Here is a 26,987-nt window from a genome sequence, read left to right on the forward strand (position 1 = left end):
GGCCGAGTCTCTTTCTCCATGCAGAGAGAGACATGGTGCTCTGTGCCTCTGTCTCTGTGCAGAGAGAAGGGGGGAAAGGGGGGCCAGCGAATGACATCGTGAGAGGGGAGGGGCTTGGGGCAGGGACTTGCCCCCTTGACGTATTCTGGCTGGCTGGCTTTGTCCGGCCCCTGGACCGTAAGAGCTTGCCCACCCCTGGTCTACTTGGACTGCTTAAATCAACTGAGATTTGATTCAACCAGTTTGTGTGACTTCTGTTGAGTTGACAAAACAGAAGGTTGCTCTGTGTTAATTTTACGTGTTCTACAAATATCTCAAAAGTTTTTCCAAAGAGCCCAAAGAAGCTGAACTGAAATACTGATGAGAGGGGAATCATCCGTTATGCGGAGTGTGGCTGAAATGTTTTCTAGGCAAGTTCATTGCTTTCCCTGGGAAGGATGTTCTCCCCTCCAAATCCCCACTTCTGCACCCCTTGCCCCCACCCGCCTCTGCAGAGTGCCAAATCCAGGTTTCGGCTCACCTGGAAAAACCATGGTTTCTGTAGCAACCGGCCCCATCTGTGCGCTGATCCCTGCCACCGTGTCAGACAGCAGGCCCAGCAACCAGCAGAGGCCCTCATGAAGTAGGACCACCATTGGGGTCCAGACATTTTGGACGGTTGTGTAGTCCCCGGTGGAGGCTGGTGGCTCCAATGTCAGTGGGGCGGCGAATCCGCTCCGGGTTCCAGTCCGAACCAATCAGAACTCCAAAGGAGCTCTCCAAGGTGCCACCTTTAGAGTTCTGACTGGTTCTGACTGAGCCCCAGAGAGGATTCACCGCCCCCTGACCTCGGAGCCACCAGCCTCCACTGGCGGTCCCCTTAGAAAATCAGGGGTGCCGACCGGGAGCCCTCCTGGGCACAGGGTTACTCCTAAAGGGCCAGGAGGCTGCTGTCGCCAGGGGCGCCTTGGCCTGGTTTGGGCACCAGCTCCACCTGTTCCTGGAGAAGGCTGTCAAGGTGATGGTCACACATGCCTCAGTTCTGGCGTCTCCAATGTGCTACCCGTGGGAACCAGTGTGCTTGCAGACACCTCTCTGTGCACCAGGCAGGCTCTCTGTCCCTCGAGGCTTTATTTTCTTTCTTAAGATCTTTGATTTTTTAATGTTAACTGGGAGGCTGCCGAGTGAAGGGCTTCCCTCCCGCCCCATCTTTATTGGGGCGCACAAGAGTGGTCTTGGGTTTTGGAACACAGACCGACCTCTGCCTTGGCCTTAGCTCCTTGGGCAGGCTTCATTTCTTTTATCCCCCCCCCCTTTGCTTTATGGGAAATCCATGTTTTCTGACCGGCCATGCCCCCCACGGCAGCCATTTTGTGAGTGGGCAAGCACCCCTCCCTGAGCTCTGGCAGCCATTTTGTAAGAGCGCCCACAGCACTCCCACAAAGTTCCAAATGTGCCCACTGGCCCGAAAAAGTTGGGGACCCTTGTGCTTAATTCCATCGAGGTTGGATTGCTGTAAGGCTCTCTTCGTGACACTGCCTTTGAAGAGCGCAAAACGCAGCAGAGTTTTGGTGTTTTTGAGTTTTGGGGAGCATGTGACTGTTTTTGCTCCAACTTCACAGCCCAGTTCATAGAATCATAGAACCATAGAACAGTAGGGTTGGAAGGGGCCTATAAGACCATCGAGTCCAACCCGCTGCTCAGTGCAGGAATCCAGGTCAAAGCATCCCCGACAGATGGCTGTCCAGCCTCGTCACGAATGCCTCCGGTGTGGGAGAGCCCACCACCGCCCTAGGTCATATTGCTCTAACGGTCAGGAAGTTTTTCCTGATGTTCAGCCAGAATCTGGCTTCCTGTAACTTGAGCCCATTATTTGATGTCCTGCATTCTGGGATGATGGAGAAGAGGTCCTGGCCTTCCTCTTTGTGACAACCTTTCAAGGACTTGAAGAGCGCTATCCTATCTCCCCTCAGTCTTCTCTTCTCAAGGCTAAACATGCCCAGTTCTTTCAGTCTCTCTTCATAGGGCTTTGTTTCCAGTCCCCTGATCATCTTTGTTGCCCTCCTCTGAACCCTGTCCAGCTTGTCTGCATCCTTCTTAAAGTGTGGTGCCCAGAACTGGACACAGTACACCAGATGAGGCGTAACCAGTGCCGAGTAGAGGAGAACTAATACTTCCCGGGATTTGGAAGCTATACTTCTATTAACGCATCGCAAAAGAGCACTTGCCTTTTTTGCAGCCACATCACACTGTTGGCTCATATTCAGCTTGTGATCAACCACAATTCCAAGATCCTTCTCGCTTGCAGTGTTGTTGAGCCACGTATCCCCCATCTTGTAACTGTGCATTTGGTTTCTTTTTCCTAGGTGCAGATCTTCGCATTTATCCCTATTAAATGTCATTCTGTTGTTTTCTGCCCAGCGCTCCAGTCTATCAAGATCACTTTGAATTTTGTTTCTGTCTTCCAGGGTATTAGCTATCCCGCCCAGTTTTGTGTCATCTGCAGATTTGATAAGCATTCCCTGCACCTCCTCATCCAAGTCATTAATAAAAAATGGGCTCATTATTACCTTTAAAGCCCTAACTGGCTTAGGACCAGGTACGTAAAGGACCATCTCTTCCCGCGTGGTCCTGCCCCGATCACTGAGGTCATCAGGAAAGAGGCCTGATCCATGTTCTGTTTGTGTGAACATGGGAGGGCCTTTCCCACCATAGCATCTCAGCCATAGACTTCCCTGCCCTGGAAGGTCCAGCTGATGTTGAGGGGTCTGGTGCTGTTCCAGCACACTTATGGCCTGAGAGGGTCAGTGGTTATCTCCTGTTTTGTTTTGTTTTGTTTTGAAGTGAGTTTTATCTGCTGTTCCTCTTTTGTGGTGGTGGGTGTGGTGATTATATTTTTTTAAAATGGCTGTATTTCACCATTGTTGGTGCTGGCCGCCTTGGTGGCTTCTGAATCGAGTTGGAAAGACGGAATACAAGTACTTTAAATCAAGGAATGATTGAAATGTCAGCACAGCCCCCAATGAGGATGGGACAGGTGGCCACCGAAGAGAAGACCTCTGTAGTGCGTGTCCCCAGACCCCCTCCTGTTCAGTCCTGCCGTTCCAGTTCCTTCGCATCTCAGAGAAAAGATGCAGTGACTCAAGGCTGCCCAGGCATCTCTCTGGAGTTGGCCTCATCCAGTGGTGAGAGGCTGGGGCTGTAAACATGCCCAGGGGCACTGTTGCCTTGGGCCATGGCTCTGTATCCTCCAAGGCGTGGCCTTGGCCATTACAGAGAACCTTCCTGGCCTTTCCCATTCATCTCTGCTCTCCCTGTGTGTGTGTGTGTGTGTGTGTGTGTGGTGGGGGAGACAGTATCTGGTCTCTGCCCATGAGGCAGAGAGGCTGAGAGCTGCAGGGAACAATGGGTGGTTTGTTGGGCCTCGCCCGCCTTGCGGGCCTCGCCCATGAGCTGTGGTCAGAACTGTGATGGCTCCGTTTGTCATTTGGTTAATTGCACGGGGCTTTATTCCCGGCCTTGGTGCCGACTCAGGAATGCAGCTAAATGTGCCGCGTCTGCAGCTTCCTTGCACCCGGGCTGCTCCTCAGACCTCCAACCAGCACCAGGTCCTTTTGCAAGCAGGCTGGGAGATGTTTTAGGAAGCTGCTCTCCCCCCACCCCACCCTGGCATGTTCTTGCTGGCTGCTGAAGATTTAGCCCTGATGGGATCCTGAGCTGCAGGGTCAGGGTGAGGCTGTGAGTGGCAATACCTGAACCTACAGCCAGGGGTGTTGTGAGGCCCGGATGCACAGGTCCCCAGCCCCGGATCTATTTCCTGCAGCCCTGAATTCACTCCCCAGAGCCCTGAGTGTCCATTGGTATCAACTGATGGTTTTCTTTCTCAGTTTAAGTCCCATGCAGGGGGCAAATTTCGAGGGGGATTGCAGCTGGGGAGGGAATGGTGAACCCCCAACCAGCACCACCCTGAGCCAATTGAGCGTAGGGGGGAAAATAGCTTCCACGCCTGAGCTCAGTTGCTGGATCAGGAAGGTGCTGCAGGGAGGTGACCAAGGCAGAAGGCCACCCTTCCAGTGTTTCATACCAAGGCTGGCCAATCCAGGGGCTCCGTGCTGCCTGCCCATCGCAGAGGCCGACCTTGCACCCCGCTATTCCCCGTTGACACCCAACTTGCATCCATGAGACATGCTCCTGAGCATTCCTGTGAGCAGTGCCCTACTCCAGGCACTCTTCTGACCACAGCCACCGCCTCCCCATTCCCTGGCCTGCAGTGGCCCAGAGACTGACTGTGGGGCAAGGGCAGAAGGCAGGTGGTAGAGATGGGCGCTCCTTGGGCCCTGGCAAAGTGCCTCCTCCTGCTGGGGAGGGAATTGGGCTGCCAGTCCCCGAATCTCCAGCAGGAAGCCGATTCTCTGCATGGGATCTCTGCCGCTCCGTTGGAGGCCCTTGCACAGCGCCGGTTTCCTGCAAGGGATTCTAGGACCAGTGGTCCCCATCCCCGTTGCTCCAGCGAGCCTAGGGAAGCCTCTGCCACCGTCTTTACCTGCCTTTCCCCTTGGGGAACCATGGGGCCGGGGCCATGGAGAACACTTGAGCGGCGCTGGGGAGCATTCGAATTGCACTCTTGCAAAAACCTCAAACCTTGGCCAGTGTGAACACTTGTCAGGCAGGGAACGGGATGTTCACTGGACTGACCCAGCCATGGACCCTGTGAGGGTCTTGGTCCAAAGGGGTGTCTCCGCCAGCGATTTACTCTGAGCAGGCTGTGTTTGGAAGTTGTTAGGGATATATGTCATTGTGGCCATCCAGCAGCCACCCTGGAGCTTATCACAGAAAACCCGGATTTCCTGAGACTGCTTAAAGTCCGATTCTTTTCCTTAAGTAGGGTTCTCAGCGGTATAGTTGCTGTGTGCCCCAACCCCCGCATTGACCTCGGGTATGCCAGCCCTGCCCAGGGGTGTGCCCTTCACCGTGACCCCGGTCAAGGGGCATTTGCTGTCCCTGTGTTTCCCAGCACAAACCCATTAGTGTCTACTCAGAAGTAACTCCCATTGTGCTCAATGACAGTTATATCAGAATTTACAATTGTTCTTCAGCAGGGCTTGTCCTTCTGTATGCTTCCTTGGCAAATTTCCACTCATATATAAATTAAATCTGATAGCACTGTGGCCACTGTTTCCAATTGGTTCAACATCTTGCACCAAGTCCTGGGCGCTGCTTAGGATGGATGGAAGTGTGGGTTTGTTTGTTTAAAAGTGTTTTTATCCCACTCTTCCGCCAAAAAGGCTCCCAGAGTGGCTCACATTCAATCAGTAAAACAAGACAATCCCTGCCCACGGGCTTACAGTCTGAAAAGACATGACACACAAGGAAAAAGGAATGGGGAGGGAAGAAGAAAAAAATTAAGCTGTTCTTCAGCAGGGCTGACTCCACTTCCTCCTCTCCTCTTCCTCTGTACAGCCTGCTGGGGTGGCTGCAGGTGGTGACAGTTGAGGGAGGGGCAGGCTTCACAGGGATGGTCTTCAGCATAGCTAGCAGAATGGGCCCAATTCTCTGTACAGCCTGTATTAAGTCCATGGTTGCTTCTCTCTGGTTCGTTCCATGACCAGCTGTTCTAGGGCACAGTTATTTAGGGGAATTGATTTTTTTTGTAGTGACCAGAACACACATTTATCCAGTCTGTGTGATGGTAATTGAAATCACCCATTATTACAGCCTTTCTGCATTGAATGGCTCCCTGATTTCATACTCTTTCTCAAGACTCTGGGCATTTTGGACCAGGGGACAACAGCACATCCCCGATACTAGATTACTCTGGGGGCTGGGTATTGTCACCCACAGTGATTCTGTGGAGGAATCTGCCTCTTTTGCGGTTTCTAGTGTGCTTGATGCCTCTTTGACATGCAGAGCAAAACCTCCTCCACCATGCTCTTCCCTGCCCTTCCTATAGAGTTTGCATTCCGAGATGAGTGCATCCCGCTGGTTCTCTCCGTTCCAGCAGGTTTCCACTGTGCCCACAATATCCATGTTCTCCTTTAAAACCAGACGCTCCAGCTCTCCCAACGTGGCTCGGTGCTCCTCCCAAATCTTTCTGGTGTTGTGCACTGGGAAGAATAAAGTCCCAGCAGCAGATCATCTTCCAGCATAGATGACCAGCGTAGGATCTGGCCACACTAAATCTGCTGTCTTTCAAACTGTCTTCATAACTTGAACACATGGAGAACTGCTGCCTCTCTCCAGTTTTGGAGGGAGATTCCGCAGAATCAATTCTCTGCATAATCATTCCAGGAACAATGCCTGAATTAACCCAGATAATGATCCCAGCAGTTGGAGGTTCATTAACTATTGAATACATCTGCTTTCAACAGGGCTTAGGGGAAGAGGAAACCATCTAAGAGAGGAAGAAGAAAAGAGAAGAGGTGGGGCTGAAAATGTAGGTGTCTGAGTGGAAAGCCAAATACTGCAATAAGGGAAGCTGAGTTTCCCTTAAGCCTTGTTTCCACTAGGATTGTGAATCCAGCATGACTCCAGTTATAGAAATAAACAACTGGGCATGCAAAATGGGAATCAAAGATTCTGGCTTTCTTCACATGGAGCTTTTATCCTGCTATTGAGATGGCTCTCTCACGGAAGTTTGCGGGCTCTTTACGTGACACCGTGACCCTCCAGGGCATCTCCTGCACTAAATGCCCTTTGTTCCATTTTTAAATAGATTGCAGATAATGAGCTATCAAATTATCCCATAGTGTTCCACTTGAGTTCCCTCCATGAGAAGAAGAAAAGTGGCAAGAAGATGAGCGAGATCCATGAAAGATAATGGAAGACTCAGCAACGGGGAGAAGGAGGGGGGAAAGGAAGTGGGTGAAAAAGCGAGTCGTCATGATCCTGCATTTAAAATGGAAGCAGAAAGCCCTGTTTTAAATGCAGGATTTTAGGCTGGTGTAGAGTTGCCCTCTGTGTACATGTATACATGTGTGTATTATCAGTATGAACTCTTATTTTCAGTACAAAATAATTATGTGTATTTTCAAAGTGGTGGATAGGGAGACAGATAATAGTTTTCTCTGAGGCTTAGCGAGGACAGCAGGCCAAGCGAAGTGGCAGCTTCAGCTTCTCATTGGCCTCACACAGTAAAGCACATTCAGCAGCTGAATACTGTGCGTCCCTGGATGGCAACAGCCTGCAGGACCTTTGTGTAACAGGTTCTGAGCAGGAGCAATCCAGCTCTGTAATAAGAGCTCCTTTTTAAAGGTCCATGCCATGGCCCCGGAAGAGGTGTGTTCTGCGTGCAGAAACTATTACAGATGGCTGTTAGCCATGATCTCAGAAACTGGAGCATCCACGCTGAGAGGCAGCTAGTCTTGTTTATCCAGTGCTGGGGACCAACAGGAGACAGCTACTTCCCATGCTGGACCGGCCTCAGTCAGGCACAGAATATTGGACTAAAGTAATTGGAATTGACCTCTGGCCTGTGTCCACTGAGGCAGCTGTAAGCTCTAGTGGGTGCCTGGCTGTCCTGACTGCTCGTGGCAGCCACGTGGTGGCTTCTCTTTGGCCCTTTCTCGTCCTTTGAGCCCTGCTGCAGGTGTTCAGGACAGTGAGGGATTTCTTCTTTGACATGGTGTGTGGAGGGCTTACACACCCCCTGCTTCCTGCCAGGTTCCAAAAACCTGAGCTGAATTTTCTGTGCCCTAACAAGATACACTGAAGCCATGCTCTGAGGGCGTGCTGCTGCACTGGCCTGCTGCAGTTCCTGGCCCAGGGACTGCACTTTGCACACCCCCTGAGGACTTGTTGTCTAACCATTGGGCGAGGGCAGGTGCCTGGCATTCAGGCGGGTTCTGGGGCTGCGCCCTACCTGGTGCAAATGAACCCCCACCTCCCGCCACCCCGCGTGCGAGCTGTCCAGCTTTCTCTGCCTCTGCCCAGGCTGCGGCTGCTTTTATGCAAAGCACATTTGCATGCCTGCTGCTGGAGTGGCCCATCCGGACGCCACAGAGGCCAAGCAGAGGTGTGAAGTGGCACGCATTCTCGCCTCTTTTCCTCCTCCCTGCGTAATTTCTCATTAGGAGATTGAGCGGGGGATGAGGTTACCATCTGGGATGCAGCGGCTGGTGTCCAGTTCCCCTGGCACCCTGCTCAGCCCCCATCTCAAGGTGTCTCCTGACTGGCATGTGTCTGCACAATCGGCTCCTAATTGACCTGCGAGAAGGAGGTGCAGTCCTGAGCCACATCCCATCTTGAACCGCGCCCTTCCGGGTTGCACCTTGTTGAAGTGGTAAAATGTTGACACTGTCTGTGAGGGTGGATGATTCTCCTTAAGCCTGTGGCCAAGCAGTTATCTGATCCCCACTCTTTTTTACTGCAGACTTTGGCTGGCAGTTGGGGAATGTTCCTATGCACCCACCAGCAATTCTCCTAAACATTTCTTTTTGCTTAGTTTTATCTTCTAGCCATAGGTTAAAGCAGAAACTAAACCTTTATTAGCTGTGCAACACAAGGGTTACTTGGGCCCCCAAACTCACTGCAGGATTGGGGCATTTCACAGCTCGGTGTTGGTTTCCTCACTGATTTTGAAGAAATTGGCAAGCAGCTCTCATGGGGCTCAGGATTCTTCAGCCCAGCAACCTGTCGGACACGGGACACTTCCTCTCCCCAGGCTTCCCAGCTGATCTTTACTTACGGCTCTGTGAAGGGAGAAGCAAGAGGAACCCGCTGAGCTGCGATAGGTTGCCGTGCCCAAGTGATGTCACTGGCAGGTGAGCTGATAGGCGTAGCTAATTCATTAGAGGGCACCTGTAACCAGAGAGGCCGGCTTGAGTATCACAGGTGTGCAGAGGGCAGGTATCAGGTGACACTGGTGTTTCAGGCAGCCAGGCAGGTTTAGTGGAACTTAGTGCTTCTCTGCACAGGTAAGAGAGTTTTTTTTAATGTTTGTTTGCTTCATTACCTGGAAACAGCTGGGAGATGGGGTGATGGGTGGTATTTTGGCTGGCTGTACCTTGGTACTGCTAAGGAGACATCCTCCCACCTCTCTGTAGTTTTCTGCAGTCTTTTGATCCCGTGCACCGAATACAGACAGATGTTGTTCTGTATATCGCTGTTGCTGTCAAGGACAGGAGATGCTTGGTCAAACAGGAACGTAGGGCTGCATTTAGCTGTGACATCCTGGGCTGAATTTGTTCTCTGTCTAGAACTTTTAAGTTGGATTATTGCAAGGAGGAATGGGTTTGTGTAGCATGAAATGGATGTAAAAACTGAAGTAGCATAGAAGCTGAAAGGGTGAGCTGGCAAGTCCCCGATTCGAATCTCACTTCAGCAGTGCACTCAGATAAGCCACAGTCACCTCTGTATTCCTGATGGCGAAGTGGAGGCTGAAAGATAATGCCAGCCGATATTGCTGGGCTATTGTAAGGGCTGCAGGCGTCGCTTGAAATGTGCTTCTCTTATTAGTAAAGTGGCTTTTACTAAGAAGTTAAAATGGCAGGCACAGCCTGGATTAGATGACGGGGTACAGGTAGAGAGGTCTGTGTGAATGGGAGTGGACGCCTAAGGTCTGCAGGAAAATAATTGCTAAAAAAAAAAAGTGCTCCGGCCCAGTGCTGTGCATGCTAGTGAAAGCTGGCAACAGAAAGTAGCATACCAGGTGTGAATGCTCCCTCTCCAGATGCTTTGGACTACAACTCCCAGCATTCCTGACCATTGTTTCTGCTGGCTGGGGCTGATGGGAGTTGAATGCCTGGTGGGCACCAGGTTGTAGAAGGCTTCCCTAAAGCAAAAGCTGCAACTAGAGCCTGCAACAACGCCCCGTCGCAGCTCCTACTGGTGCTTTGGTTTCCCCATCAGGTTTCATTACTGTGGCTGCAGATGGTCGTGCCTTCTCTCTCCCATCACAAATATATCGGACACACAGAGATCACTTTCTGCACTTGCAGGTAACTGGGCCAGCTGGAAGGCTCAAGCTGCAAATGTCTCATTCCAGATTCTGGTAGACATATAGAATAGAATCATAGAATAGTAGGGTTGGAAGGGGCCTACAAGGCCATCGAGTCCAACCCCCTGCTCAATGCAGGAATCCAAGTCAGAGCATCCCTGACAAATGGCTGTCCAGCCTCGTCTTAAAGGCCTCCAGTGTGGGAGAGCCCCCCCACCTCCCCGGGTAATTGGTTCCATTGCCGTATTGCTCTGACACTCAGGAAGTTTTTCCTGATGTTCAGCCGGAATCTGGCTTCCTGTAACTTGAGCCCATTATTCCGTGTCCTGCACTCTGGGATGATCAAGAAGAGATCCTGGCCTTCTTCTCTGTGACAACCTTTCAAGTACTTGAAGAGTGCTATCATATCTCCCCTCAGTCTTCTCTTCTCAAGGCTAAACATGCCCAGTTCTTTCAGTCTCTCTTCATAGGGCTTTGTTTCCAGTCCCCTGATCATCTTTGTTGCCCTCCTTTGAACCCTCTCCAGCTTGTCTGCATCCTTCTTAAAGTGTGGTGCCCAGAACTGGACACAGTACTCCAGATGAGGCCTAACCAGTGCTGAGTAGAGGGGAACTAGTACTTCCCGGGATTTGGAAGCGATGCTTCTATTAATGCAGCCCAAAATAGCATTTGCCTTTTTTGCAGCCACATCACATTGTTGGCTCATATTCAGCTTGTGATCGACGACAATTCCAAGATCCTTCTCGCTCGTAGTGTGGTTGAGCCACGTATCCCCCATCTTGTAACTGTGCATTTGGTTTCTTTTTCCTAGGTGCAGGACTTGGCATTTGTCCCTATTAAATGCCATTCTGTTGTTTTCTGCCCAGCACTCCAGTCTATCCAGATCACTTTGAATTTTGTTTCTGTCTTCCAAAGTATTAGCTATCCCTCCCAATTTTGTGTCATCTGCAAATTTGATCAGCATTCCCTGCACCTCCTCCTCCAAGTCATTAATAAAAATGTGGAAGAGCACTGGGCCCAGGACTGAGCCCTGCGGTACCCCACTCGTTACCTCTCCCCAGCTTGAGAAGGTCCCATTGATAAGCACTCTTTGAGTCCGATTCTGTAGCCAACTGTGGATCCACATGATCGTTGTTTCATCTAGCCCACTTTGAGCAAGTTTGCTCATCAGGATATCATGGGGCACTTTGTCGAAAGCTTTGCTGAAGTCGAGGTATATGATGTCTACAGCATTCCCACGGTCTACAAGGGAGGTGACTTGATCAAAAAATGAGATCAGATTTGTCTGGCAGGACTTGTTTTTGACAAATCCATGTTGGCTTCGAGTAATCACGGCATTGTTGTCAAGGTGCTTCCAGATGGATTGCTTTATGATCTGCTCCAGAATTTTCCCAGGGATTGATGTCAGACTGACTGGTCTGTAGTTCCCAGGTTCCTCCTTTTTACCCTTTTTGAAGATAGGGACAACGTTAGCCCTCCTCCAGTCATCTGGCACTTCCCCCGTCCTCCATGATTTCTCAAAGAGAATACACAGCGGTTCTGAGAGTTCTTCTGCCAGTTCCTTTATGACTCTAGGATGCAGTTCATCTGGCCCTGAAGATTTGAACTCATTCAAAGTAGTGAGGTGTTCCTTGACCATATGCCTGTCGATCTCAAGCTGCAATCCTGCCCCTTCAGCCTGTACTTCGCCTTTGCCAGGGGGGTCATAGACCCTCTTTTGGGAGAAGACTGAGCCAAAGTAGGAATTGAGCACCTCTGCCTTTTCTTTGTCATCTGTTATCATTTTGCCATCCTTATTTAATAGCTGAACAACCATTTCTTTCCTCTGCCTTTTACTATGCACGTAGCTGAAGAAAGCCTTTTTGTTGTTTTTAGCATCCCTCGCTAACCTCACCTCGTTCTCCGCTTTAGCCTTCCTGACACCATCCCTGCAATTCTGTGCTACCTGCCTGTACTCTTCCTTTGTTACTTGGCCTTCTTTCCACTTCCTATATGTGTCCTTTTTTGTTTTCAGGTCATCCCTAAGCTTTTTGTGAAGCCACATTGGCTTCTTCTGTTGTCTTCCACCTTTTCTTCTTGTTGGAATTGTTTGTGATTGTGCCTTGAGAATTTCCTTTTTTAAAAGTTCCCACCCATCTTGGACTCCTTTTCTCGCTAGCATTGTTTGCCATGGGACCTTACTGATCATTGTTCTGAGTTTATGAAAATCAGCTTTCCTAAAATCCAGGGTACGCGTTTGAGTACACTCGGCTTTTGCTTCCCTTAGAACCAAGAACTCAAGTACAACATGGTCGCTTTCCCCCAGAGTTCCTGTAACTGCTACTTTATCCACTAAGTCATCTCTGTTGGTTAGGATCAAGTCAAGGATAGCCGATCCTCTAGTTCCTTCCTCTACTTTCTGTAGGAGGAAGTGATCCGCCACACAAGTCAGGAATTTCCTGGAGGGGCCATGTTTTGCAGAATTTGTCTCCCAACAAATATCGGGGAAATTGAAGTCCCCCATTACTACTACATCATGCTTCCTTAAAACATTGGCTATTTGCTTTTCAAAAGTTTCATCCTTGGCTTCTCCTTGATTGGGTGGCCGGTAGTAGACTCCGACCACCAGGTTCCTTTTATTCTTTGCTCCATTTATTTCAACCCAGATGCTCTCGATGGGGCTACCAAGCTCCTCCTCCTGTATTTCTGTGCAGAGATATGTATTTTTCACATACAGTGCAACCCCGCCTCCCTTTCTGTTCCTCCTGTTCTTTTTGAACAAGTTATATCCTTCAACTGCTGTATTCCAGTCATGAGAGTCATCCCACCAAGTCTCAGTTATACCTATCAAGTCATAATTTCCCTCTTGTATTAAGAGTTCAAGTTCGTTCTATTTGTTTCCCATACTCTGGGCATTAGTATATAGACATCGAAGACCATGTGCTTCATAGTCTGGCTTTCTTCCTACATGTGTCTGAAGACTATTATTGGGCGCTATCAGCGCTGTTCTCTCCATTGCAGTGCATGCGCCTACGTCCATTGTTACCCCCAACATTACATCTCCCTTCCCCGTAGGATTCAGTTTAAAGCCCTCCGGATGAAGTTCTTCATGCTGTGGCCAAACACATTCTTCCCAGCCTTTGTGAGGTGCAACCCATCCCTAGCCAACAGCCCATCTTCCAGGAAGTATAGCCCGTGGTCCCAGAATCCAAATCTCTCTCGTCGGCACCACCTTTGTAGCCAGTCATTCACCCGGAGTATTTTTCGTTCCCTTTCTATCCCTCTTCTAACTACTGGAAGGATGGATGAGAAAACTATCTGGGCCCCAAAGTTCTTGAATTTCCTTCCCAAAGCTTCAAAGTCTGACGTGATCTCTTCGTAGCTCCGCTTGGCGGTATCATTTGTTCCCACATGGATGAGAAGAAAGGGATACCTGTCAGTGGGCTTTATGAGTGCAGGTAACCTTTCAGTCACGTCTCTAATCTGTCCTCCCGGGAGACAACATACCTGGCGAGTCCACGGGTCTTCGCGACATACTTGGGTCTCGATCCCACGCAGCAAGGAGTCTCCCACTACTACCACTCTTCTCTTCTTCTTCTTGTAGGCCTGGGTTTCATCGCCTCTGTTTGACTGACCTTCAGCCTCTTGCTCACTCTCATGCAGGTTCCCCTGTGATTCTTCCTCTGCAGGCTGTCCTCCAGTCTCATCCGCAAGTACCTGGAATCGGTTCCACAGCTCCACCGTTTCCACTGGTGCAGAGTGGCGTCTAGTTCTTCTTCTCCTAACTGTCACCGTTTTCCAAGGAGTATCCTCTACTCCATTTTTCTTCTCCTCAGCATTTCCCACTTCTGCCTCATCTTGCTGTTGCTCTTCAAGCTTCTGGTCTGCCCTTTGCTGCTGTAGTTCCCCCATTCTGTCCAAGAACTCTTCGTGTTCTCTTATTCCCCGGAGGGTCGACAGTCGCCGCTCCAGTCCACTTACTTTTTCCTCCAGCAGCGTGATCAACTTGCACTTGTTGCAGGTGTAGGCCATGTTGTTCTCAGGCAAGAAAACAAACATGGCACACACCTTGCAGGTCACCACCACTGGAGAGTCTTGTCCTTCCATAGCCCCGTTTCCCTTTTTGTGTCTAGCTTTGTGATTGTTCTAGACTAGCCTGCGCCTGCTCCTCTACTCAGTAGAGGTTAAAAGCAGAGTCCCACTGGTGTGGAAGTGTGTGTTACAAGACAAATAAATGGGAAAAAGTTAGTTAAAAAAAAATGTTAGGGGCCTCCCCCTTGACCTCCCCTGCCGAACTCCCCTGGCCAACTCCTGTTTGCTCCCCCTGCTCGCTCGCTCTGCTCGCTCGCTCTCTGGGAGCTTGCCTGCTTCTGTAGTCCCTGGACCAGCTGGAGCAGCTTGCTCTGCTCTGCTCTGCTCTGCTCAGCTGGGAGGCGGGAAACAGACTGAAGCTTCCCGCCCAGTCAGCTGCTGGGAGTACTCAGGCCACACCCCTCCAATTCAGTTGGAGCTCTCAGAAGCACCTGGTGAGCTCACAGCCAGTCAGAAGGATAAAGGGCAGCGCCCTGGGCTTCCTGCAACCCACTTACCTCTTAGCCTCTGTCTCCTTTGTCTCTTCAACCACTGCAACTCCCCTGGCCAACTCCTGTTTGCTCCCCCTGTTCGCTCCCCCTGTTCGCTCGCTCTCTGGGAGCTTGCCTGCTTCTGTAGTCCCTGGACCAGCTGGAGCAGCTTGCTCTGCTCTGCTCTGCTCAGCTGGGAGGCGGGAAACAATATTAACGAGGATATTCTGGTGCAATTAAAGAATAGCTGGGGGGGGCATAATTGGCATCCAGGGACACCTCCTACCAGGATAAGCATCCAAAGGCACTGGCAAGCCATGCAAAGCAGACAGAGAGCATCCTCACTGCACATCTGCCCACTCACGGGATCTTGTGAGGACCTGGGGCAGGGGATTGGATGGAGAGAGGCAGGTTGAAAGGAGAAAACCTCTCCCCTGCCCTTAGTCTCTCAGATCATGAGCTTCTTGTTGCAAAATTTTGGCTTAAATTGAAGAATGTAGGGAAAACCACTAAACCATTCAGGTATGACCTCAATCATATCCCTTATGAATATACAGTGGAGGTGAGGAATAGAGCCAGTGTGGTGTAGTGGCTAGAGTGTTGGACAGGGAGCTGGGAGATCCAGGTTCTAGTCCCCATTCAGCCATGGAAGCTAACTGGGTGACCTTGGGCCAGTCACAGACTCTCAGCCCAACCTAACTCACAGGGTTGTTGTGAGGATAAAATGGAGAGGAGGAGGATAATGTAAGCCGCCTTGGGTTCCTTGCAAGAGGAAAAAAGGCGGGATATAAATGCAATAAATAAATAAATAAATTTAAGGGATTAGACCTGATAGACAGAGTGCCTGAGGAACTATGGACGGAGGTCCGTAACATTGTTCAGGAGGCAGCAACGAAATCCATCCCAAAGAAAAAGAAATGCAAGAAAGCAAAGGGGCTGTCTGATGGGGCTTTACAAGTAGCTGACGAAAGAAGGGAAGCGAAAAGCAAGGGAGAAAGGGGAAGATCTATCCAACTGAATGCAGAGTTCCAGAGAATAGCAAGGAGAGACAAGAAGGCCTTCTTAAATGAACAATGCAAAGAAAATCGAGGAAAACAACAGAATGGGAAAGACTAGAGATCTCTTCAAGAAAATCGGAGATCTCAAGGGAACGTTTTGTGCAAAGACGGGCATGATAAAGGACAAAGAAGGCAGGGACCTAACAGAAGCAGATGAGATTAAGAAGAGGTGGAAAGAATACACAGAAGAACTATTCAGGAAAGATCTTAATGTCCCTGATAGCCATGATAGTGCAGTCACTGAACTTGAGCCGGACATCCTCGAGAGTGAAGTCAAGTGGGCCTTAGGAAGCATTAGTAACAACAAAGGTAGCGGAGATGACAGTATTCCAGCTGAGCTATTTAAAATCCTAAAAGATGATGCTGTTAAAGTGCTGCATTCAATATGCCAACAAATTTGGAACACTCAACAGTTGCCGCAAGACTGGAAAAGGTCAGTTTACATTCCAATTCCAAAGAAGGGCAACGCCAAAGAGTGTTCAAACTACCGCACAATTGCGCTCTTTTCACATGCCAGCAAGGTGATGCTCAAAATCCTACAAGCTAGGCTGCAGCAGTATGCGAACCGAGAACTACCGGAAGTACAAGCTGGGTTTCGAAGAGGCAGAGGAACTAGAGATCAAATTGCCAACATTGGCTGGATCATGGAGAAAGCAAGAGAATTCCAGAAAAGCATCTATTTCTGCTTCATTGACTACGCTAAAGCCTTTGATTGTGTGGATCACAACAAACTGTGGCAAATTCTTAAAGTGATGGGAGTACCAGACCACCTTACCTGTCTCCTGAGAAACCTGTACAAGGGTCAAGAGGCAACAGTAAGAACCAGACATGGAACAACCGAGTGGTTCAAAATTGGGAAAGGAGTATGACAAGGCTGCATATTGTCACCCTGCTTATTTAACTTATATGCAGAGTACATCATGAGAAACGCCGGGTTGGATGAATCACAGGTTGGAATTAAGATTGCCGGGAGAATTATCAACAACCTCCGATATGCAGACGATACCACCCTAATGGCAGAAAGCGAAGAGGATCTAAAGAGCCTCTTGTTGAAGGTGAAAGAGGAGAGTGCAAAAGCTGGTTTGAAACTCAACATTAACAAAATGAAGATCATGGCATCTGGCCCCATCACTTCCTGGCATATAGAAGGGGAAGAAATGGAAGCTGTGACAGATTTTATTTTCTTGGGCTCCAAGATCACCGCAGACGGTGACTGTAGCCATGAAATTAAAAGACGCTTGCTCCTTGGAAGGAAAGCTATGGCAAACCTAGACAGCACAGTAAGAAGCAGAGACATCACCTTGCCGACAAAGGTCCGTCTAATCAAAGCTATGGTTTTCCCAGTAGTAATGTATGGCTGTGAGAGCTGGACTATAAGGAAGGCTGAGCGCCGAAGAATCGATGCTTTCGAACTGTGATGCTGGAGAAGACTCTTACGAGTCCCCTGGACTGCAAGGAGGTCAAATCAGTCCATCCTAAAGGAAATCAACCCTGAGTGCTTATTGGAAGGACAGATACTGAAGCTGAAGCTCAAATATTTTGGCCACCTAATGCGAAGAGAAAACTCTCTGGAAAAGACCCTGATGCTGGGAAAGACTGAAGGCAAAAGGAGAAGGGGACGGCAGAGGATGAGATGGCTGGATAGCATCACCTATGCAATGAATATGGACTTGAGCACGCTCCGGGAGAGAGCGCAGGACAGGAAGGCCTGGCGTGCTATGGTCCATGGGGTCACGAAGAGTCGGACACGACTGAACAACTGAACAACAACCCTTAGTCCTCTTCTCCATCCCCCCTCCCAGTGAATTCTCCACCGCAAAAGTGGCTCTAATTACAGAAAGGTTTAAGTGAAAAAGTTCCTACCTTTGCAAAACAGTTTGCTAAGCAGGCAGAATGAGTTTTTCACAGTTCTTGTAGCCTGTTCTTCTGGGTTTTGAAGGAAGGGATCACCAGGAAACCTGAGGTGGAGAGTATCTGGTTTGTCTTTTCAGCAAGAGAAGAGTCGACCAGCTTTCCACTTACGAGGGTGGCTGATATAAAAAGGGCCCTTTAAAAAGCTAGTTAACTTTCCTTTGGGGTCAATTTTGCTGTGGTTTCCCTGTCTGGTAAAATTAGCCCTCTGAAAAGGGGAGTACCCTTCTCAGAATCCAAGGTATTTGGCATCAGCTCTTCATTTTCCTTAGCTCTAGAGCATTTTGTATCCTGTGGAAATGAATATTTGCAGATATTCAAGCTGTCTTTGGTGAAGTGAAATGTTCACCTTGAGAGTTGAAATAGGGGTGTCCATAACTTTAGCGCAGGGGTGCGGAACCTCAGGCCTGGGGTCCCCATCTGGCTCTCTAGGGGTCCCAATCCAGCACTCCAGAGGACCCAGAGGACCATGGCCCCTTTTCCCCGACCAATTAATTATATAGTTAAAATTAAGACATCACAGTTTCCTGGCTTTTGTGCAGTTCCCCCCACCCCCTTCTAAAAGGCTGAAATGCCTCCCTTGAGGCTTTGCTTACTGGCAGTAAGAACTTGAAGCTAATATATGCCCCGCCCCCTTCGCCTTCAGCCCCGCCCACCACTGGAATGTGGCTCCCAAGAGCTTCTCTGAAGTGGAATTTGCCCTTTTGGCCAAGAGTTTCTGCCCCCCCTTGCTTCAGCAGGGGTCAAATGTGAAAGCTGAAGTTTGGCCAAGGCGAAATAGCTTTGCATATCATCTATCAACCCATACAGCTAAGAGCAAACTCATTCTGCGAGTGTCAGCCCTCCTGTAGCCAAAACAGCACCATCTTGCACAGGAGAGGGAGGCATCTGCTTGCTTGGGAAAGTCCCACGGCTTGCAGAAGTGCACACCCACACAAACCCTTCAGGGGAAAACACACACCAAATACCCCAGACAGAACTGAGCCATTGCAGGGGCGGTGGGGATGGAACGGAGCGCACCACGTGGCAACACTTACTGCTGCCAGATATGGAAGTCATCTGTCCTAGGATGTCAAATGCTTAGATCAGATCTAGGGCGAATATTCAGAGACGATCCAGAGATCCTAAGGTTCCAGTCCTTCCAATGGTCCATCTCGGCCTGGCACCACCTGCTCTGATCTGCCGCAGCTCGCCAGGGGCTGGGGCAGAGAGAGGCTTCCTATAGCCTCCTGCTGGAGCTGCCCCGAATTGAACGTCCACGCAAAAGCGGGCACTGTGTCCCCAGAGCAACAAAACCTCTGTTGTTGCGCAGCTCTTCCATCTTTTTCTCCTTTACAGATCTTCCACAGTAAGAGAAAAAGCTGGCAGAGACTCTGGGAAAGCTCAGGAGGGTCACGAGTGGGAGATGGTGTCATCTGGACACATGGCCACCTGTCACGTGGTGATGGCACCATAAATGCCTTATCCTTCTTTATTGTTTGCTTTTACACTGTTATGGGGTCTAGTCAACCAAGAGGTGGGTTAGAAGGATTTTACTTAACAATTTATTTATTTATTTATATTTCATTTCTATACCGCCCCATAGCCGAAGCTCTCTGGGCGGTTCACAAAAAATAATTATAGATACAAAGAGTCCCTTTGGATCAGATGAAAGGTCCGCCTCCTGCATCGTTCTGTTGTGCACAGTGGTGGCCAGCCAGTTGTCCCAGGGAAGCCCCAAACGTGGGGCATGGCCTCCCCTGCAGTTGCCCCTTAGTGGCACACTGCCTCTGAACATGGAGGGTCTATTTAGCCATCATGGCCAATAGATGTTGATGTATCCTTGGAAGGGCTGGATTTTGAGGGAAGAGGGGGCGGCAGAGCTCAAGGCATGCACTTGGGGTCCCCTGGCAGTCTCCCTAGGAGGGCTGGAGGCAAAAGAGGACAGGGCTCGTGCACATTTAATTGTTGTGCAGAAGAGGGAGTTTCAGCGGAAGCTACACTTGTATTATTCAAGGTGCAGTAGCCCCGTCCTCTTCTGCATCTGTCCGTTCTCTGTCTCCCATCCAGGCCATGACTGGATCCAGATCCGCTTAGCTTCACCCACGTTGAGTACAATTCAGTCTTGGAACCAGAAGAAATGGAGGAGTGTGGGTCACAGGAAGGGATATAAGAGCAAATAAGGACACAGGGGGTGGAGCAAAGGGCCGTGGACTGCTTTAAAGGTGAAGGAAAAGGAGTTTGGAAGTTGGCTGCCAGAACAGATGGAGATCCTGCTTCTGGCTTTGAGAAGCGGCACTGCATGCTCTGAGGGACAAGAGGTGGCAGCAGGGGTGCAGTTGGGCCATTTTAGACTCTGGACTTAGTGGCCTTATTGTGGGCGGGGGGGGGGTCTTTAGGTGGCTGTGCATATTGCTCCATTTTGCTTCAGAGTGCGGGATGCCCAGCCCTGCTGCGTTTCTGCCGAGGGGAGCCATGGTTGGCTGCCCAGAGTCCCACTCAGGTGGCATCTCTGTAAGACTTCCAAAACACATCTGCAGGCAGCCGCTTTGGGGACCTTTCATGCAGCCCCCCTGCCCCAGCTCTTCCCTGTGCTCTCAGAGTGGCCCCATGCCCCCTTTCCCCCGGGAAGCATCCTCTCCCCTTCTCTGGTGGCACATTTACAGTGCAAGCCCTTCGCTTTGGCCGAGAGCAAGCCAGTGCTGTTGCCAGCCACCTATTAAACATTAACCAAGGATGAGCTCACGCCAGGCTGGGGTTTCCTGCTGGTTTAAGAACGCTGCTTAGAGCGACTTCGGTTAATACTCGGTGCGTGGGGTGTTCGGAAATCTCTCCAACAAAACAGCCAGGATGGTGTGTGGTGCAAATGTGGGCAGACTTGAGGCTTGCAGAATCGACGTTTTTCACTGGAACTCTTGAGGTCCACAAGCCAGAGCCCGGTGCAGAACTGTGTCTCAGGAAGGTGGACGTGGAATTATGGGACAAGGTGCTCCCGAACACCTGCTCAGCCCAGAAATTAGTTTTCTGGGCCAGAACTGGAGCCACATCCTTTCATACACTTCTGCCCCCCACCAGCTTTCTTGAAGTTAGCAGCCTGATTTAGGGGGCTGGGAGAGGGCTTTTTTTGTTCTCACAATTGTTAACACTGGGAGCCCGAAAGCCTTGCTGATTACTCCAAATCACTTGGAGATCTGCTAGTAAATCCTATTGTAGCTTCTCCCCATCCCATGTGTAGTGCTGGGCAGATGGAACATATTTTTTTCTATTTTGCATCTGATTCTAGCCAGTGGGCCTCGAGGTTGTAGTAAAAAAGAAAAGCCCAAAGTAGATCCCACAAGCCAGTGTGGTGTAGTGGCGAGAGTGTTGGGCTGGGAGTCGGGAGGTCTGGGTTCTAGTCCCTACTCGGCTGTGAAGCTCACTGGGTGACTTTGGGCCAGTCACAGACTCTCAGCCCAACCCACCTCACAGGGCTGTGGTGAGGATAAAATGGAGAGGAGGAGAATGTACACCACCGTGGCCTCCTTGGAGGAAAAAAGATGGGATATAAATGTAACAAATTAGTCAGTAAGCCTGAAATCCGCCCATGCCTGGTATAGTGGTCAGAGGGTGGGGTTGATGTTTAGTCCTGAGTCTTACTCGGTGCCTTGGACCCGCCCCTCTCTCTCAGCCCCAGCTTCCTCACAGGATTACACTGCGGATAAACTCGGGAGAGAGATGGGGGTGAAGCCCTAAGCGCTCCTTGAAGAAGGACATTATAAACCTGTGAGGTGCGTGCTGACCAGAGAGAGAGAGATTTCCCAGTGCACCCATTTTGTGGAATCCCCCCCCCTCCCCGTGATGCCCACCTGGTGCCAGCATTGTTATCTGTTTGGTTCCAGTCAAAAGATGTTTTTATCCTCCCAGGACAAATGTAGTTTCAACGTGTTCATGAATTTTTAAAAACATACGTATACTTTATTTGTATTTGAGCTTGTTTTGGTAAATTGCCCTGGAAGCTGAAGGGCAGTTTAGAATTTTGAAAGACGGGACAAAGAGAGAAGGGCCGCTGCCTTCACATCTGGCTCGCAGGCTTCCCAAAGGCATCTGGTCAGCCACCATAGGAAACAGTATGTTGGACTAGATAGGAACCTAGGAAGCTGCCTTATACCGAGTCAGACCTTGGCCCGCCGAGCCCAGTATTGCCAACACTGACTGGCAGCAGCGGCTGTCCAGGGTTTCAGGCAGGATTCCTTCCTAGCCCTACCTGGAGATACTGCCAGGGATCGAACCTGGGACCTCTACCATTGAGTTTCAGCCCCTCTTTCTAGATGGACTCATCTTGATCTGATCCAGCAGGGCTGTTCCTAAGTTCTTATCTGTCATAATGCAAAAGGAAAAAAAGGTTTGTTCCCCTGGCCCCTGAATATGCTCCCCTGTGAGCATCAGGATTTTTACTGCACTAAAGCAGAGAGTGGCGATCCTGCCTCTGGTAGGAGGACCATACGAAGCTGCCTTATATGGAGGCAGACCACTGGTCCATCTAAGCCCAGTACTGTTGACGCTGACTGGCAGCAACAGCTCTCCAGGGTTTCAGGCATGAATTTTTCAAGCCCTGCCTGGAGATGCCGGGGATCGAACCTGGAACCTTCCACATGCAAACTAGGGGCGCTGCCACTGAGCTACAGCTCCTCCTCCCTCCTGAGCTGCCTTACTCAGTCCTTACTAATAAGGTGGAGAATTTGTACCAGCAAGAAAAGCAGTGGGAGGGAAAGGGGGAGGGGGCTTCCTCCTTTATCTATGGCAGCGGAAGCACGAGGAAAATTATATTGGGGTTGCCAAAAAGTGGTGAAGCAAGTCCTGAAGCGGTATGAACCTACCTGTATATTACGATCATCAGCTGAGGTCCTCCTCCAAGTACCCCCTCCAAAGGAGGTTTGGAGTTTTGCAACAAGGGAGAGGGCCTTCCTGGAGGTGGCCCCCAGATTGTGGAACACTCTCCCCACTGAGGTCTGCCTGGCGCCAACACTGTCATCTTTCCAGCGCCAGCTTAAATCCTTCCTCTATTTCCAGGCATTTGACAGCATATGATAAGGTTTTTAATGAATCCTGAGAGTATTTGTTTGTTATGCTGTTGTTGATTGTTTAAAATTGTTATATATATTTTTACATAACTGGTTTATATTATGTTATTATTTTTAGAGTTTTAATCTTCGTAAACTGCCCAGAGAGCTTTTGAGCAGTATAGAAATGTAATAAAGTAAACTAATGTTCTGACTTCTATGTGCATGCTGTTAAGGGAAATGCTGCTTTTACACAGGGTGATTTTTCAATTGGGGACCTGATCCAGTCCAGATAGGAGCATCACCTAGCCTCTTGTCTGTGTGTGTGTGTGTGTGTGTGTGTGTGTGTGTGTGAATGAGTCTCTACATTGAGTATAGTGGTGTGCTGTTTCCTGGCCAGGGGTGTGTGGTGCTGAAGGAGCAAACTCCAAAGTTAACGGAGAAGTCGTGGCTTTACTCCATGATAGTGGGAAATGGAATTTGGCCTTGTGTCCAGAGGAGGAGGCAGCAGCTTGTCGCGTTGGCTGCCTCTCATCACGACCTGGCCATGGAAAACAGGACAGGTAAGAGAGGTTGATTCAAGCAGCCCCCTGTTAGCCTGGGTAGGTAAATGAAACCTCCATGTTCAGAAGCAGTCTTGTCTACCTCCGAATGCCAGTTGTTGGGGGACAAACAGAGTCGGGGGAGGGAGCTATCAGCTTCACACCCTGTTCGTGGCTTTCTGGAGGCATCTAGCCAGCCACTGCCAAAAATGGGACGCTTGACCAGGCAGACGATCACCCTGTCCTTCAGGGCTGCTCTTACATTAATGATAAAGGGTTAGATAAATGAATGGCAGTCAATGGCAAGATATAAATTACAAACATTAAATATTGGCAACTAGTCAATATGATAGTTAAGAATGGAACCTCCATCTTCAGCAGACCTGTATCTCTGAACACCAGAGACAGTCAACCCAGGAAGCTAACCTGCCTTCCTGGGCTGCTTTTGCATTCCCAAGGAGTATCTATCTGTCCTCCATCAGAAACAGCTTGCTGGACTAGATGGGCCTTTTGGATTTGGACCAATTCAACAGGGCTCTTAAGCTCTTTGGGGCTGTGCCTTTAACTGCCATTTGACCAAGAGACATCCAGCAGGTGAGGTGTTTTCATATCCCTGCCTCTGTACTCTCGGCCAAACTTAAGCTGCTGAATTGCTGCTTCTTGTACAGCTCCTAGCAGCGCAGGAGCCATGCCAGAAGGAAAGCAGGTAACACAGGCGGAGAGAAAAACAAATATCTGGGATCAAGAGGTGTGTCCACATGGAGGAGCAGTGTGATACAATGGCTGTGAGCCAGGAAGTTCCAGGTTCTCATCTTGTCTCTGCCATGAACACCCTTCGTGGCTTGACTGAGTCCACTTCTTACTTAGCCTCAGTTTCCCATCTGCTATAGTTCTACATTACTGGGCTGTTGGGGGCATTTTGTAAAGCCCTTTTCAGCATTGTTGTTGTTGTTGGCAAAGTAGTGAACATCTGAGCTCCACAGGTGAAGGAACTCTTTCAGCTAGAAGGAGTTTTTGTGTGAATCAAAATATGTGCATGTGCTGGGGAAACTATCTGCAGCATTAGCTGCCATCTCCAAATCCCAGCCTTAGCAGTGAAAGAGGTGCGAGGCACTCTAACCCGGGTGCCTCAGCCACGGTTGCCAAAGCCGGCCCCCAGGTTCTTATTTAGCTAGAGGGCGCACGCAAAGATGTAATTGGGCTGGTGTGATTTTTACGAAGGGATAAGCTGTCCACACTAATCCTTGGCGTCATTTCCTCAGGATCAGAGAAAAGTAAATTGTGTTTGTGCGTGTGTGAGCTGAGGGTTGCTCTGGCTTTTTGGACATAGTGCAGGGCAAAGGGGGAAGCAAGGCTTTTCCCTTCTACTGTGATTGCCGGCCTTTCCTACTCTTGCTGCACATCCCTTACATGCAGGGGCGATGCAACAGCAGCTGGGAAGCATCCGCTCCAGAAATGCGATAGGACAAGGCCCCAAAGCTCCATCATTCCCACATTGCACAGGGATTCCCAAAAAGTCGGCGGCAGCATGACACGAATTTCTCAGTGCACAAGCCACATCCAAGTTCAGGGGTTCATTTAGTGGGGGCTCCCATTAAACATAGTGGACTTTTCCTAACACTATACGAGCGGTGTGGTAGTGACTGCGAACGGTCGTATCCCTGCACGATCGTGCCGCAGAGAAGGGAGGGATGCCTCTCCAGCAAGCGCCTGTGGCACCCCGCCCCACCCCTTGCTGCATTAAAAAAAGACTGCAGTGGTGAAACTGACAAAGCCTTCACCTCTTCCGAGAAACACAGTGAAATGCCACAGGAACACGGAGAAGAAGGATTCATTACAGCCACCAGCTTTTCCTCTGCTCCGGGGCATCAGTAATACGTAGTGTTTGCAGCGTTTTATGGCATATAAGAAGATAATGTATGCAAAGTGATTTGAATGCCTGGAAGTTCTATACGAATACTAGGTAGACCTGGTTCGCACATAGCGCCAGCCAGGGATGTTGGCGAAATCCACAACGAATTCAAATGAGTTTGGTTTTCTATGAATCCAGGCTGCAGATTCCTCAGCGGACTGGCTTTTTCTGAGTTGTGCAGATTCTGCAGACTTGTGGACTGGGTTTTCACGGGGGCGGGGGGAGGTGCTAATTCACATTAATTATGTGCATTAGTGCATTTTGCAAGTGCACATTGGCACTAATGCGGATGGGTGCATATAGAATGACATTCTGGTAAAAAAAAAAATTCTGATTCCATCAATCAACAGAGGACAGAACAAAAGATGCCTGACAGTCTGTGAAACACAGACAGAACAGATTTAACAAAATCTGTACATCCATAGCATTAACCCATGGCTTATTTAACCCATAGTTAGTTCCCCTATACAGGGTCTGTCTGGCAGATGATGGAACAAACTGCAGTTTGTTATCTCAATCCTGAAGTTATTTGTTGTTTCCCTCCTCCTCCACCCATTCCCACCCTATATCCCAAATGCCTTTGCGGCCCTGTAGTACTGGCATGAAGAGGGTCTGGGTTTATTACTGCTTTTGTCTCCTCCCTCTTTAGCCTGGCAAACAACCCATAGTTCTGGCTTCACACATAACGCCAACCCAGGGTTTAAACAACCTAGTGTTCAGAAACCATCAAGAAACCATGAGTTCTCTTTCAGGGTTGCTTGTGGTTAACAAACCATAGTACAGCTGGGTTCACACATCACAACAAGCCAGAATTCAACCCAGAATTGTTTAACCCATGGGTTATTGTTACATGCAAACCAGGTCACAGTAGAATTAGTAGTAACTGAAAAAATCAAGTTGGTAGCGTGGGAATTGTTGTTTTGCAAGGTGCTGAGGCTAACAAAGAGATCTTAGTCTTTGCACAACGTCAGTTCTCAGGGTACCTTGATGGAGAGCCATAACATTACACCGAATCCACTGGCCTCATGCCTGAGACTAACCCTAAGCATGTGTGACTGAAATAGCTGCATACTGCTAACCTGTTTGTGCCCCTTTGCTGCCCCTTCCTCTTTTGGATTGTAGATTGTGAGCTCCTATGGGCAAGGACCTTATCGTCTGTATAGCACCATGCATACAAATAACAGCATTTGAACAGGTTTGAAGCTGGCTCCGTGCATAGTGTAGATAAGAAGGCGAGGGAGGAGAATGCCAGCCCACGCTTGGGAAATGACACCAACAGAGATGAGATGAGGGGTACGTGGAGCTTTACCTGGGTTTAAGCCAGCTCAACTCACATGATTTCCCCCAAGGAATCTTGGGAGCTATGTGAATCAGCTCGTTTCTCTGGAGCTCGGTATGCTTGTCTGTAAAATGGGCTTAAGAACTCTGCCTTTCAAGTGAGCCTCCATGCCCCAGGATGCAGTCATCTCCGCAGAGCATGGAGATCTGCAGGGCTCGGTTCTCTGGCCATTGCTGTAATAAAATGCATCTGACATCTTGGCTTTTCAGCTCACCTCCCTTGAGAGCAGCCCAGAACTCCAGCGTGTTGACTCCAGCAGGAAGTCACGAAACTTCAATAAGCAGCCCAGCACCGGGGATTATTATAAGCACCTGGGCAGTGGGAGCGCCAGAGAGCAAACAGGGAACAACGACCGCAAGATGGCACATAGCGAAGAGGTGAGCCACTAGGGAACGCTGCCTTCTCGCTGCTTCCTGTTCCTCTCCTACCAATCAGAATAGTGGCCAATTGATGGGGGGGGAGCATGATTGCAGGGCCCCTCCTGGTCCTTGTGAGGGCCTTTCCGCAGCCTCCCACTGCGTAAGGTAAGCTACTGGTAGTATCACCATATTGCAGACGGGGGAACTGAATCAGAGAGGGAGGGTTGCCCCAGGCTGCAGATAGATGTAACATTCTTAAAAGCAATCACGGTGGGGCTTCACCTGTCATGCAAACTTTGAATCAAATACTAGATCCACCCTGCCTTGCGCCTCCCCTATTACTTCAGGCAGGTCATCCATCATTTTAAAACAAAATCCTTTTAGGGTGGTGCAC

At 49.6% G+C, this 26,987-nt stretch overlaps 1 protein-coding gene across 2 annotated transcripts in view; it reads left to right on the top strand.

Annotated features, from left to right (window-relative positions):
• Window positions 1–26,987, top strand: part of LOC146335477 (espin-like) — a 141,030-nt gene that overhangs the window by 74,205 nt on the left and 39,838 nt on the right. Inside the window, exons 8-10 of one of the 2 annotated variants that reach the window (XM_084822063.1) lie at window positions 5,474–5,497; window positions 22,245–22,295; window positions 26,459–26,611. In XM_084822063.1, the coding sequence (XP_084678189.1) occupies window positions 5,474–5,497; window positions 22,245–22,295; window positions 26,459–26,611 (228 nt within the window). Of the gene's footprint in view, window positions 1–5,473; window positions 5,498–22,244; window positions 22,296–26,443; window positions 26,612–26,987 lie in introns of both variants that reach the window. The other variant, XM_084822062.1, reaches the window with a different exon arrangement.

The sequence above is a fragment of the Heloderma suspectum genome, chromosome 15 (assembly GCF_057233095.1).
Source record: "Heloderma suspectum isolate Gila_16-S chromosome 15, 16-S_ref, whole genome shotgun sequence".
Lineage (NCBI taxonomy): Eukaryota > Metazoa > Chordata > Lepidosauria > Squamata > Helodermatidae > Heloderma > Heloderma suspectum.